The sequence below is a fragment of the Amphiura filiformis genome, chromosome 5 (genome assembly GCF_039555335.1).
Source record: "Amphiura filiformis chromosome 5, Afil_fr2py, whole genome shotgun sequence".
Taxonomy (NCBI): domain Eukaryota; kingdom Metazoa; phylum Echinodermata; class Ophiuroidea; order Amphilepidida; family Amphiuridae; genus Amphiura; species Amphiura filiformis.
This window is the reverse complement of record NC_092632.1, coordinates 39952562-39967187: the sequence shown is the minus strand read 5'-3', so window position 1 is coordinate 39967187 and position 14626 is coordinate 39952562. Positions and strand designations below refer to the sequence as shown.

The window sequence follows — 14626 nt, the reverse complement described above, 5'->3', positions numbered from 1 at the left end:
TCGCGCAGGTCCCGGCTAGTTAAGTAAACGGGAGCGTTTAGTAAACGGGAGCAGTTAGTAAACGGGAGTGTGATAACGGTTTTACTCTTTTTCTCTTGAACCAGTTCGAGCTAACATGTTGGCTACATTTTAAAATTTCCCCTGAAAAGTTGACTTTATGTGTTGATGGCGGGGGGGGGGAGCCATCGGACCCCTGTAGGCCTAATATTTTGAAAATACGGTTGTTGGTATTTTTGACAAAATATGACATTTGCAAAACAATAATATTTGGAAAATTATTTGTTTTTCGCGGATCCAAGCATGGGCACACCAGGCCTGTGCTCCCCCCCCCTTTCGAGGGTCCTATTTTTTACAATTTTGTTGGAAAAAAAATAAAACCCCTTTGTTTTGCTTTTCATTTTTACATATTTATGGAGATATACATATTATATCGCATTTTTTTATCATGATCAACGACCTCCCATCATGTCAGCCCGTGCCTCCTGTCATGTTAAACATGTTTAAAAAACTGTGTCAGGCATGGCATTGAACATTCACATCGCGCACGTAATAACTGTGTAAAAATGGTCCACGAAATGGCTCTGGTTTAGGCCGTTACTTTGACCCAATTTCCAATTCTGAGGGGACAAATAAATCAGAGCTGAAAGTCAAATCATCTCGGAGCCCTCTCGCGAACAAGATTTAGCGACTTTCTTTTTTTTTATCATGTTTATATCTAGGTGTGTTAAAATATGTATTTTATTTTTATATTTTGTAAATATGTGGCAATTCAGTTTTACTGCAAGTGCATTTAAATAAATCATCTGTCTATGCATCTATCTATCTTTACGATTATAAACAGATGTACCACTGTATAGGAATGTTTTCTTTTTGCTTGTGTTTCAGATCTGCGCTATGGTTTAATGATTTTGAAAAGCTAACCAGCGATCTATTCAGTACGTGTTTACACCAAACCCAGTTAGAGCTGCCTGCCACCTGTCTAAGGACAAAAACACAACCAAGTTCCTGTGCAGTTTAGTTTGGGGTCAAGTGTACCAGCTGGCTGCAGGCAAGTGCAACCAAGAATAAAAGGTACACAGAACTGACAAAGTTTTTTTTACAAGCTAATATTTTCATGCAACTTTGATTCAAAAGTTAAAATGGTAATTTTAAGTAAAACAAGAGAGAATTGAAATTGTTATGAAGATTTTTGATGTAAGGAATCTGGGCAATTTATGGGAATCCTGTACTCAATATGAGTATTGGATACATGCATAATAGGTCATTGAAAAATGAAAAAAAGAAATTAATATATTTTATTTCACTCTAAAAGTGGGAATCACAAATACATGTAGCATATGATTTAATTTTTACTGCTGCTTATTCTTAAAATCACAATTCTTAGTTTCCTTATGAATATATTTCACACATTTTTTTTCTGTGTAGCAGCTTGGAACTTTAACATATGTAGCACAAAAGTTTCTACTTTTGCAATGTTTCTTTTCTAAAATTAAAACTTCAGTACTGGTGGTTGCACACTAAATACTAATAAATTTGGCCATTAGTATTTTGTTGTGCGTCAAGTTAAGTGTGAAATTAAAAAGGATGTGAAAAATTTGGTTTAATATAGCAATACATTGAATACAAAACACCACAGCATTCAATGTTGATTACACACTGGTGATTGTGGTTGGTGAGTAATTTCTGCCTACCTGTGTGTTACAATGCCATAATTATAAGACACACCTGCAATCAAAGTGTTCCTGGGCAGAGCTGTTTATGCTTTGTTGGTTGGATAGTTTGACTGTCAGAGTACATGTATGATGAACATATTTGTTGAGTTTTAAACAAATATCTCTGTGTAAGAAAACTTCACAATCTGCTGGTATATGAATGCTGTGGTAAAATTTGCACTTAAAAAGAAACACAAGTGCTTTTTATTACAAATTCAGGTAAGGACAATTTAGGTAAAGTCGTCAAAGAGTGAATTTTTGTCGTTGGGAATGCTGTTTGTGTGTGTGTTTTATGAGAATGACCCATGTTTGCTACTTTTACGTACTTTTACATGGTAAATATTAATACCCCTTTGGTATTATCCTCAGTCTGCAATATGCATCAAGGATGGTGACCACTTAAAAACAATTAAATTTCTTATGTGTTAAATCCAGATCATTAATTTTGTTTACAATTATATTACTTTTTTTTTTTTTTTTTTACAAAATTCAACTGTCACTTTAGTTTGGATACATTCTATAATTTACATTTTTTGTTATTGACATCCCCAAGGGCTTTGACCCCATCCAAGACAATCTAGCGTAAACATATCAACAGACCGTAGTATGTAAAATGCTGTTAGTCTGTCCGTTGCTAATCACTGCTTCTGCAGACTTGTCCTGTCATGTTGGTGATAAAAGCAGGAGGCTGATATGAATGGCTATTGCGTTTATAGTGGGATATGTGTGGATGCGATATAGCTACTGATCATGAGATGCGATGCATTGGATACAGATTCAGTGTTATTGCATTGAGTATATTGGCATACAATGACAGTACACCAAGGCTATGTACAAATAGTATTAGCCTTGGCAACAAGGAAGGGTTGCAGGCAATTTTCGTTGTATAAATGCAAATCCTATCTATATGTAGTCATGTCAAAGGCTTAGTGTGATGGATCAAGGATATTTGCCCTTTGGTGCTTTAAAACAAAAGGTATATTGTATTCAAATTTGTTGGACATAGCAATTAACAGGAGGACCTGGACTAACAATGTAAGTGACATTGATGAATGTTTAGTATGGAATGTAAAATTTTAAAACTGGATGCGACTGTGAAAGGTATTGTAGAGACATTGGGTTTATATTTGGAACTTAAATAATATTATGGAACCGGTATTATTTATTTCTTGTTTGTTTGTTTGTTTGTTTGTTTGTTTGTTTATTTATTTATTTATTTATTTATTTATTTATTTATTTATTTATTTATTTATTTATTTATTTATTTATTTATTTATTTATTTATTTATTTACAACAATAGTAAACTTGGATGAAACCATTACTACAGATAAAGTGCTCAACTAAAAGGAGCAGAAATTTATTTATTTATTTTATTATTTATTGATTGATTGATTGATTGATTGATTGATTGATTGATTGATTGATTGATTGATTGATTGATAATCAAATCTCAGAATGTGACCTCTTAATTTGTTGAGTATGAGTTTTTGTACCCAAATATTCAAGTCATTCTGTTTAAATACCACTTTTCAGGAAATTTCCTGATTTCAGGAAATTTTAAGGAAAATTGATCAATTTCAGCAGCTCTATACCTAGACTATGCCATAGTCGATTTTTGATAAATAAAAATGTTATTAATCATGATGAACGCATTCAGTTGAACTCGAAATTATACTGATATTTAGTACATAAATACTAGTATAAAATGGTTATGAAAAAGTTTAGGCTATATAATTATATTTGTGACAGTAAAAGTAAAGTATAGGCCCTACGAGGCTTATATTATTGAATGCAACATATCATAATGGCATAATTATAATGACACTTCAATACTGAACAATTCTAATTTTAGAATCTGCCAGTTTATTATCCGAAAAACCGACTATGGACTTTCACTTTTAAGCAGAACTTTACCCGGACTCACACACTGTCAATCATACTTGTTTATCAATAAAATCTAACCACAAGACTAAGCATGGTAGAACAATAAGAGCAGGATACATACGTGCATCCACCAGCACAAAAGCGCCAAGCATTCCCTAGATAGTTGTGTACCATGTATAGTTATAATGGTACCCGTACGCGTCGGGAGGATTTAAACAATAACGAGATCTGGGCGACCAATCACAAGCCAGATTTATTTTTAAAGATGCATTACATCATCACCAATTTTAGTTAGGCCAGAAATTGGCCTAACTCTCAAGGCAAAGTCAGTAGTCCACTTGGGAAGCTAACAAACAGAGGGCGTACGGTGACTGAAAAGATCAGTTGTGAAAATCTATCAATTGTGCACTCATTAATTAAATCAGAGTTTTAAGCTTAAATGTAATAGCCAGAGTAGTGCACAATTGGCAAGTGGACTACGGAGAAGTCTACTCTATACCCTTCCTGTGCAGAATAAGGAAAGATTCATTTGCAGGATTTTCCCATGTTTTTGGTGCGTTTATGCTGTTGCGTCACCAGCGTACAGACAGATGACCCTTCTACACATGAGTATACCCCGCTGGATTAGGTTAGCGTGCACGGTTCAAAATCTGCCACTGCAAAATCCAACATGGTGTTACACTTGAAACTATAGAGTGTGAGGGATAAAATGTAGTGTCATGTCAGCATAGCTGAGACATACAAATAGCCTTAAATATTAGAAAGATGAGAGGCACATTTTATTTTCTGTTTTTTTTTTCGTTGAATGCTGGAAGTATTGAATGTGAAGGGAAGTATTTGGTCTATAGTCTGGAGGGATGAAAGAATGTGTGCCTGTGTGTGGGGACACCATAGTAGTAAAGTCTGGATGGCCGGATTGATGTGCATTTTGTTTTGAGTGACACAATTCAGTCATTTAGCTTGTTTGATACTTCAGCCCGGGACTTCAGCTACGTATGCACCCCTACACAAAGGTTAAATTTGCAATATGGAATTCTCATTTTGTGATGCCCAGTTGCTATATCTGTTGGTAGTATAATTATATACATGTACCGGTACCGGTATATTTGAAACATTAATTAGTTAATGTGTAGTTCAGTTCCTTGACTTTAAACAAATCCATGGAATTCATTGTACAGAGATGCCAATTTTCCGATTTTATTCGGAATTCCGATTTTTCAGAATTTCAGAAATTGTAAAAAAAAAAATTAAAAAAATCGGTTTTGAAGTGTCCAAATTCATAATATTCATAATAATAATAATAATAAGAAGAAATTTATTAAAAGCGCACTATTGCACACAAAGCGGCCTCTAGGCGCTGAATACATAATAACACATAGTAATTAATGAAAATAATACAGCATTTATAAAAATTACAATACTTATCCATGGTTGACTTATTAAAAAAAAACTGTTTGTGTTTTTAATATGAAAAGTGATCATTTGTATTCATGTCATACTATATTAATGATTTCAAAATGCATTGAATTTGTATCTACATTTTAAAAAACACAAACATTTTTTTTTAATAAGTCAACCATGAATGATCCTAGCATTTAGTTCTAGGTCCAGGGACACTACAAAGCCGGAAAAAATGTACTTAGTTTCCGCGGCTTGCTTTTCTGAAAAGCTGCCGGAGACGGCGAAGCCCTGGTCATTTTTTCAGTAAAGCTTTATTTTGAAAAGCTCTATCCCATGATGCAGTTCTTATCCCTGTAAGTGTCTCTGTTTTCAAGTTAAGTAATTTTTGATTAAGTAAGAACTACCTTGGAGGCCATTTTTTGCCATCATTTATTGTGTCAAAAGGAGTCTGAAAACATTAGAATCCAGGAGCTTCCGGCACCCCCACCGGGGCGTTGCCCCTGGACCCCACCAGGGGCCCTTAAGCAGACCCCTGGAGTACCCCCGGCTGTGAGGCGCGATACTCCGCTTGCTCCGTTCGCAATTTTTCCTATTTTTTTCCATCTACCTGTTGCCATATCTCTGATTGTAAAGCCCTCTAGCACTTGCAGTTGTGTGAATATAAAATATACAAATCACATGACTGTAAAATTTCAAAATTTCATTGGCATTTTGGGACATTGTGAGTCTATTGTGATTTTGTTTGTTCTGGCTGCTCTTTGTTTAAAAAATGCTTTCTAGAGGGTAAAACATTTTGGTACTGGTGATTTTGCAAGTTTTGATTTTTTTAGGCATTTTGTTTTGTTTTATTTTGTTGAAGAGGCTTAGTAAGTTTAATAATAGTTTAATTAAAATCATAATAGTATATATGCCTAGTTACAACAGGGTCAGAATTTTGGCGTGAATCAGAGAATCGATTCTCGCAAAGCAGTTTGCACAGAAGCTGATTTGCGAGAATCAAATGATTCCCGCAAATTTATTCTGCAAGAATCAAGATTGATTCTCGCACTGTGAAACAAAATTCTGAGCCTGTTACAACTCTGCTACGCTACAATCACAGAGAAAAGCTCAAAGCGCTTGATACCATGAACAAATTTAATACATAAACCAATTTATGGCACCAAAAAGTGACAAACAAAATCAGCCTCTAGACAAGTTTTGCAAATTCTGTTTACAGTGCTGTGAAGGAAAATGTACCGGTTAAAGCCTGCAGCTAGCCTATGATGTATGCTTATTGCTCTTGAGTATGCAGCATTGCTGTTGAACATTTCCTGACAGGATGAATTTGCAGTCAGGGTTGTTGCATATCATTGAATTTGTTCTGGTTAATTTATAAACCACCATAAATATTATGCAAGTACTTTTATTTTGGAAAGTCAGTAACATAAACAGTGGCATGGCAAAAGAGGGTGGGGGGAGCTTCCTCTGCAGGCCCTTAACCAGGGATGGATGGCCCCAAATCACCAAAGGCCCAAAAAGTCCCATTTGCGAGCACAGCGAGCGAAAAAATAGGGTTTTTTATGCCTTTTGGTCAAAAAAGCTCCAAATCTTGGAAAAAAAATCTACTTTTTCAAAATCCTCTCCATCCAAAAAGGTCCAAATATTGAACAAAAAGTCCACTTTTTCAAAATCAGCCCCCAAGTAAATCCTGGTTACGGGCCTGTTTCCCCTGTGAGAACTCTTGCCCTCCATTTTCATTAAATTTTGCCCCCTCTTGATAGTTCCCTTGCCCCATTTCCCCCTCTGAAAAAGTCCTGGCTTCAGTCCACTGAACATCAACACATTGAGGCAGCTGTTTTGTGTGCATCTTTACGATGTCTTTTAAAATGTGTGCGTGTGCCAGTGCTTTGAGCAAACACTTGCGACTTGCAGAGTGCCCAAAGAAAGGAGTGCCACTGTCACTGACTCACAGAAAAATACTAAAGTAACAAATTGTATAGAAAACGTAATGAATGGGAGAGAGAGTTCTGAAAAAGCAATGAGAGACAAGGGGTCTGTGAGAGACGAGGGAGGGATATATACAGGGGTAGTGCTAGGCTGCTTTTTGGGGTCCCGGACTCACCAAAAAACAGTTCTGACCCCCTATTTTAAAATTTTCTGTAAGTTCAGGGGTCCCTGCAGACCCCCAGCTTTTCAATCTAGTGCTACTGCAGACATACTATTTATGCTGCATTTGTGCAACTCTGACTCACCAAACTCTACTACGGACCCCCTACTTTCAGATTTTCTGCAAGTTTGGGGGTACCTGCGGACTCTGGAGCACTTTGTTCTAGCGCTACACCTGATGACAAACTGATGGAGAAGTACACATAGAGGTAAACAATGGAGGAGAGAGGACTCACATGTGTTCTTTTCTTTTGTAATAAGCCTGAAATTTTCCTCCCAACAACACCAAATTTCCATGAAGTTCTCAATTCCACTCGTTTTCCAGGCCTGTAGATATTGTTTTCTTGAACAAGAATATGTTTAAATCCTTCTAAATACAGTATCTTTTCATTTGTTTTTACAGAATTATCGACAGCTATCACAGCAAGCTAGTGCAACCAAGATGGGGCGAGTTTTCTTAGAACATATAGGAGGAACAAGACTGTTTTCATGTGCAAACTGTGACACAGTGCTTACAAACAGATCAGAATTGATGTCAACACGATTTACAGGATCTACAGGTAGAGCATTCCTCTTCAAGAAAGTTGTAAACCTTAAATTCAGCGATGTCCAGGACAGAGTCATGCTCACTGGTAGACACATGGTACGAGATGTATTCTGTAAGAACTGCAATGAAAAATTAGGCTGGATATACGAGTTTGCCACAGAGGAAAGCCAGAGATACAAAGAAGGCAAGGTTATATTAGAGCGCGCTTTGATCACAGAGAGCGAAGGAATTGAAGAAGGAAACGACAATTGATCCTACGGAAATACTATAGTTTGCAGAGATATTATAAGACAATATATATTTTTAATACGTAATGTTACTGCTTTGACGTGAGCTGCCGCAGGTTGAAACTTTTTGATGGGAGTGATTCAGAAGAATGCACAGAAGGTGGAAGAGGATTACACGTGGTAGCTTTCTGAGGTGCTAGTTTAGGAGACCATGGTGGAACCCCACAGGTTGATGGATGTCATTATGATTACATAGTGTAAAGTGTGCTGAGGCATGTGGGTTTTGCATAGGACACTATAAAGTTGCTACATTTTTTCTATATCCAAGAGAGGCATCATTTTGTGTACAGGGCAGCAACTTTTTAAGACAGCACATTGAAAGCAAACTGTTTTACGGATATAAACATTTCATGTTGGTTCTACCTTAATGGGTACAAAGTAGTATTTTGTGCATACAGGTACTTTACAACATGAAGTTAAGTCGTAGTCTCATACACAAAAGTGGTTGGTTTCCCGTTCCTAGACCGAGTCAAACTCTAAATTTGGTCTCATAAACTAAAGAGATGTAGACCATTCACCAACAGGCAAAGTTCCGGTACTTTGCATGCTGAAAATTCGTGCATATCATCAGGGTCGATCGTTTGATCAACCGTGTGTAACAAATCATGCACGCAACATGCGTACACGATAGAACTTTGCGTGTCTTCGTATTTATACGAAAGACCGTAAAAATATGTGGTGGGTATATGCGTAACAGTTTTGTCTCTTGCACTTCATGGAACGATTGGCCCTTATTAATGGGTGATCCTGGGACTTTGCCTGTTGGTGATTGGTCTTTATCTGTTTGGTTTATGCTTGGTCTATGAATGAAACCGGAATGAAACCTGGGTCTAACTTCACACCTGGTGCTATTTTAGATCTGGGCTAAAGTTTTGTGCATATGGACCTTGCATCCCTGCATCTTGTGTGATTTAGAAAACAGACTTTCCCTGTTTGCTGGGTGATTGCTAAGTCAGCTCCCAGACTGGTTAGTACAGTATGGACTCAGCCATGTTTTCATTTAACTTCTGCAGAGCAAAATAGTGTACCTCTGGATCATTTCAGCATGTGCCTAGAAACTTTGATTTTAAATCTTGTTTGTGTTCTGCATTTAATGCATTGTGCTGATAATGTACAATATGCACAAACATGTGTAACATCAAGTTCATAGATGTCAATTGTCATTCAATGTCAGGCTTTCACCGATACATGCCAGATGTAGACTCTTTTGGCTCTCAATGTAACAATTCAATAGGGTTGATTAACTTGATTTACAGAGTGTTATATTCGCCGATTGCACGATCATCTCAAAATGAGGTTCTACCTGCAAAGTGTGTTTTTGCGCATGCATTTGCAGGGAGAACCTTGTTTTGGTAGCAAGATGGCGGATCCGTGCAAAGGGCAAATTAGCCACAGAATTAGAGAAGGAGAACCGGGACTCCCTATACCGCTACGTACAATCGCGCCGTCAGCTATGGGGAGAAAATTGGGGGTATTCGGGTCCTTGCCGACAATGCGCGGAGACGAACGAAAACAACTCTGCGTCTCATCTGAAGCGTCTTGATACTCGCGTGCAGGTCGCATCAAGTGCGTCTCTCAAATGCGCCCATCATCCATGTCGCGCTTGCCGAGACAACGAATGCCTCACACGCATTCCGAGGGAAACCGAATACCCCCAATTTTTGCTCCATGCCTGTATCAAGATGGCGGTCGAGTCCTGGTTCTCTGGTTTTAATTCTGTGAAATTAGCTCATTTTGTTTATTATATTTTCCATTTTCCAGAAATAGACAAAAGTAGGAAATTTGTGATAAGTCGTGTACATATGATGCTATTGCCAACCATGGCAGATATCACCAAAAATCTTGTATGAGATTTTGACCCAAGTTATAGTAAAAATTCAAATCTTTTCTAGTATGAGTGAACTGTCTTATGTACTGATTGAAGGTTAATGGAGCGCCTTTGCCAGGACGTCAGACGCAAATTAATTTGGTCTTAGATTATAGCAGATAGACCAATAAAGCCCACTTCATCCCTAATGATGCATTGCTTATTTGTGGTGTGATCAAGCAAAATCTGTCTGAAGTTGGATATATTCATTTTCAGATTGTAAAAAGCATTTGAAAAAGCTACATTTTGCAGAAACCCAATTGAAATTGGATAACTTGTTGATATGAACAGTTAACATTTTCCAAAACAATAGGAAACAAAATGAAATATTTCTGTTGTTTGGATTTACAATGTATCTCAAAATCAATATTTCTGACTGATTTTGCTTGATCACATCACATTTGTGTAAAATTGGTTGTACTTTAATTATAGGCCTATTGCTGTGGGTCTTCAGGAAATATATCAAACAGTGGTTGTAAAATACTTGTATTACTTGTTAAGATCCTCTACAAGTTATACTGTGTCTCTGCTGAAGTTGAGAGTAACACCATGTTGGCTTTCACAGTGGCAGATTTGAGTTGAGCGCGATAACCGAATCCAGCAAGGCATCTACATTTTGTACATACACATAGAAGGGTACATAATGTACACTGGTGATGCAACCAACCGCGCAAATGTAGGCACTAATTAATTAGAATCTGCCACTGCAAAATCCAAGATGGCTTTACTCTCAACTTGAGGCGAGGTAGACTATCGGATATGTGCCAAAATGACTTTGCATTGACAGTTACCTGAATGCCCAGGACCTGTTACAATTGTATACCCACAACCCATGACAAATAATCAGGTTAAAAATAAAAACAAAACATAGCATGTCACTTGTTTTAGTGACAAAAGGGTAGAACTCCATAAGCATTCCATGTTAAACTCAAATTTAAGCTTTCAGTGTGTTACAAGTGTTTGAATTGCAGCTACAGAGATTATGAATAATTATGTTATGTTCAACTGTATATTCATTGCAGCTAGCTAAATGGCTATTCCATTTGAAATCCACACTACCCCTGTGGAAGATATTTCCAATATCTTCCACAAGGGGAGTATATTTTTCAAATGCAATTGGTCAGAGTTAATCATTTTGAAACACATACTCCCTCTGTATTATGACTTTGCCTATATCTTCCACAACTGGAGTTAGTATTCCAATGTTACCCAATTGTCTATTCTATTCGAAACTTATAGTTATACTCCCTCTGTAGAAAACTTTAGCTAAATCTTCTACAGGGGTAGTGTGGATTTTACATGGAATAGCCCAATTTGAACTAAAATGTAACAGGTGTTCTCACAGTGTCTGGGATGATTTTCTTGATATACTGTCATGATATATTTCGGTCCAGTTTTAGTCCTCACATGCCTGCTCCAAGCACATTATTTACCTATTCATTTTCTTTTTACCATGTATGTAAAACAAATAAGTGTGTTTTTTTATACTTTTAATGTGATCATGTGATATTCAAGATGTACATAATATTCTTTTTTAAATTGTATGTTATGATATTAATAAGTGATCAAGTTGACATGTTTATGGGTACATGTACCTCCAGCACACCTCTTCTACGTATGTATGTGTAACCACCGGCAAACAAAGACATGAAGAACACAATAGAGTTCTTACTATCCAATCGTAGACACGCACATGTAAGCTGTTTTTTTAAGTATCGTGGACATGGTCAAGATTGTAATATCAAACTAGCCCTTGAGGCAACTGCTATCATTAGCTATAACCATAGATGAATAAATAAACAGATAGGAATTTTCCATGCCTGTGCCCCCTGTGCGTATTAGAATTCAGCTGACGCCTGTGTACAGCGTTCAGACCTGGCGACATCGCTAATATTACGCGCGAAGTTTCTTTTGTGTACGCTCGCACTGTTTGCGGTACCTGACTTAGCGTCTATCACCACGGGCAACATGTCATGTTTCTGCGGTATGGCTATAACGCTTGCTGATGTAGTTAAACATCTAGAAACACTGTCTAGGAACAATGGACGTCAGCGGTTCCTGTGCTGCTGTGCATCTACTGTTGTGCAGAGATTTCTCATGTGTACTTTGTTTGCTGGTGTGTACAAACCCCCTTGCACTCACCCCCACACATGTTCACCCATGACACATTTGACTAAAACACTGAAAAAAACCCTTTCTGGTTTGACCATCTCATGATTTGATCTATTCCATAATGTATTTATAAATGCTTCCCTCACTGTCATGCTGTGTGTGTTTTACTTCAGTAGGTTAGGAGTAATTATTTTGTCCATTCTGGTGTGGAGACGTTGTACAGATATGGATATAAATAGATTTTGGGGTTCTTTGTTAAACTGTTTTGTAGCAGCTGTGTTTAAAGGCATTATCGACTTCTCAGTGCCATAATTGAGCAAGTGCAATAGCTACCCTGTGAACATTTGGCAATTTACATACAGTATATTGTACTCATCTACACATGGCAGCTATTGCACTTACCCACTTCTGGCATTGAGCAGTCGTTATCAGTAACTTTTATAATAGTTGTATGTTTTTAATTACACTCTTGGGAAAGTTTTGTGATTAACTGTGCAGGAGCGAGTGAAATCCTACAAATTGCAGTTACAAAACTTCAGCAGCTACAGATGCATACAATGTGAGCATGCCAAATGAAATGGTATGCAATTCTAGACAGGATACACTAACAGGTGTCAATTTTAGCCCTGGATGATGTGGCTCTGATGCAGAATGACTTCTTATATTTTTCTTTATTATATCATCACTAGTCTTTTCACAACACAACACCTGCAAATGATTTCAATTACATTTAATGGGATTTTAAATTAATCTGTATATTTTGTACATTTTACAAATAATGAATTTTGTTAAAATGTAATGGTGCATGCATGTTTCAAATGCAAATGCATTTTGTCAGTGTTTTTCAGTTTCTTATTACTAGAAGTACATGTACAATGTATGTATACATGTACTGGTATTGCATTGTTAGTTAAAATATTTGATTTTATGTTCAAATTTGTGACTATTTTTGCATTTTTCTTAAAAACTAATAAAACACTGGTAACTAAAGTTATGTATATTATAGGGGCAAGGACTCCAGTTACTACACCAAAAGGCTAAAAAAGGCACACCCCGTATGGTTATTTGTACTGAGTACCCCCCCACCCACAACATAATGAAAGCCTGGCGACCTCTATACTTTTGTTTTCCTTTTAATAGGTTTCAAGCAATAGCTACAGGTATATGGTGTACATTGAATTCAAATTCTTCTCATTTATAAGATAACTTGGCCCATTTTCTGTTCATTCCATGCATGACTCATTTTTCAGTGAGTCAGTTGTATCAAATGAATTTCTGCTTGTGAGTGCAATCATCAATAACGTGTAAATACTGCCCTCTATAACAGTTGTGGGTTACTCAAGATAATTATTACCCATTACCAACTCAAAATTGCACCATACGCAACACTAGTAATCCGCCAATTGCAGTCAATACTCTGTGATTCTACCTCATTGAGCGTACTTCACATGTATGCGTACCAAATGATCTTGTGTAAACATGAAATGATAGGGAGCGATTGCCGAATAGGGTGCAACTCTACTAGTCTTATTACAAGACTGCCCTACCCCAACCCTAACCCTAAACTCCGTAAACGAGGACTAGACTCAAGTCTAGCAAGTTGCACCCTATTTGGTAATTGTACCAATGATAGATACCTGTTGTCAACAACTGCAGTTGGTTCAATCACCACGTGTAATGAGCATAGCTTGATGATACATGTATTACAACCGTGTTATTTTTTCTTATATATAACATGGTCAGGAATCAACGAAGTATCTAAATTTGAGCATGAAAGTTCATCTGTATTGATAATCAATAGGAAGATTTTAACTCTTGATCTCAATACAAAAAAAATTACCTCCGTACGTAGGGCTGTACATGTAGTAGCAGCAGCGGAAAATTACGGAGATAAATATTTTTGTATTGAGATCAAGAGGTAAAATAATTCTATAAAAGTATCTAAATTACTGAATAGATTCATCAGGTTTGAAGATAAATAATATACAATTTCTTCTAAGCAAAACCAAAATTTACTCACTATAATAGTTTGATGGTTTTGTTTAGAAGAAATTGTAATTTAAGTTTCTAAATTGTTGAAGAATTTCCAGTCAAGGGAAATGATTAATGTGTGTATAGACTCTGATGAGGAGTGGTGTAAATTCTTGAAAAAGTGAACATAGTGGTGAAATAAATAATGGTGTTATGAGAAAATTGTACATGCCTGTGATTTATGTAATGATACTTTTGAGGCCACTTTTAGTAGTCCACCTGATGGAACAGAAATCATATCTAATAATCACTGGAATCTATTCTTAATTGTGTAGGCTAATTGTTGCATGCAAACATTGTTTTTATATGCTATTGTTTTATCTATCCTATTTTTGAAATATAAACTTATGAATTGATGAATGAATAAATTGTTATATCCAAGGATAAATGTCTTTTTGTTTGGATTAATATTCTGTTGTCCAATTTAATTTCAAGGTCATTTGAGAAGCCAAATGTATTCCTAGCTATTCCTGATTGGACAAGCAGGCATCCTTTCACCCCCTCATTCTACTATATTCTGCATGTATTTTGGGGGCCTTGGTTTTAAGAATTTTAGATACCTTTATTTATATTAACAGTATTTTGCAAAGACCTATAGCAGTAGTATAATGAAAGACAGAGATAAAAAGAATTTATCAC

The 14626-nt window shown here is 36.5% G+C and overlaps 1 protein-coding gene across 1 annotated transcript; it reads left to right on the top strand.

Annotated features, from left to right (window-relative positions):
- Window positions 1-1811: 1811 nt before the first annotated feature.
- On the top strand, window positions 1812-12994 carry LOC140153114 (protein yippee-like 5). Its single transcript, XM_072175750.1, has 2 exons — window positions 1812-1931; window positions 7547-12994. Exons 1-2 carry the CDS (start codon window positions 1869-1871, stop codon window positions 7940-7942), a joined length of 459 nt encoding a protein of 152 aa, XP_072031851.1. The 5' UTR covers window positions 1812-1868; the 3' UTR covers window positions 7943-12994.
- The last annotated feature ends 1632 nt before the right edge of the window (window positions 12995-14626 follow it).

Excerpts from the sequence above, each read along its gene's own strand:
- LOC140153114 (XM_072175750.1), top strand. The coding sequence starts at position 1,869 with ATGAATGCTGTGGTAAAATTTGCACTTAAAAAGAAACACAAGTGCTTT. Across the intron at positions 1,932-7,546 it reads GCTTTTTATTACAAATTCAG|AATTATCGACAGCTATCACA; the intron begins GTAAGGACAATT and ends TTGTTTTTACAG.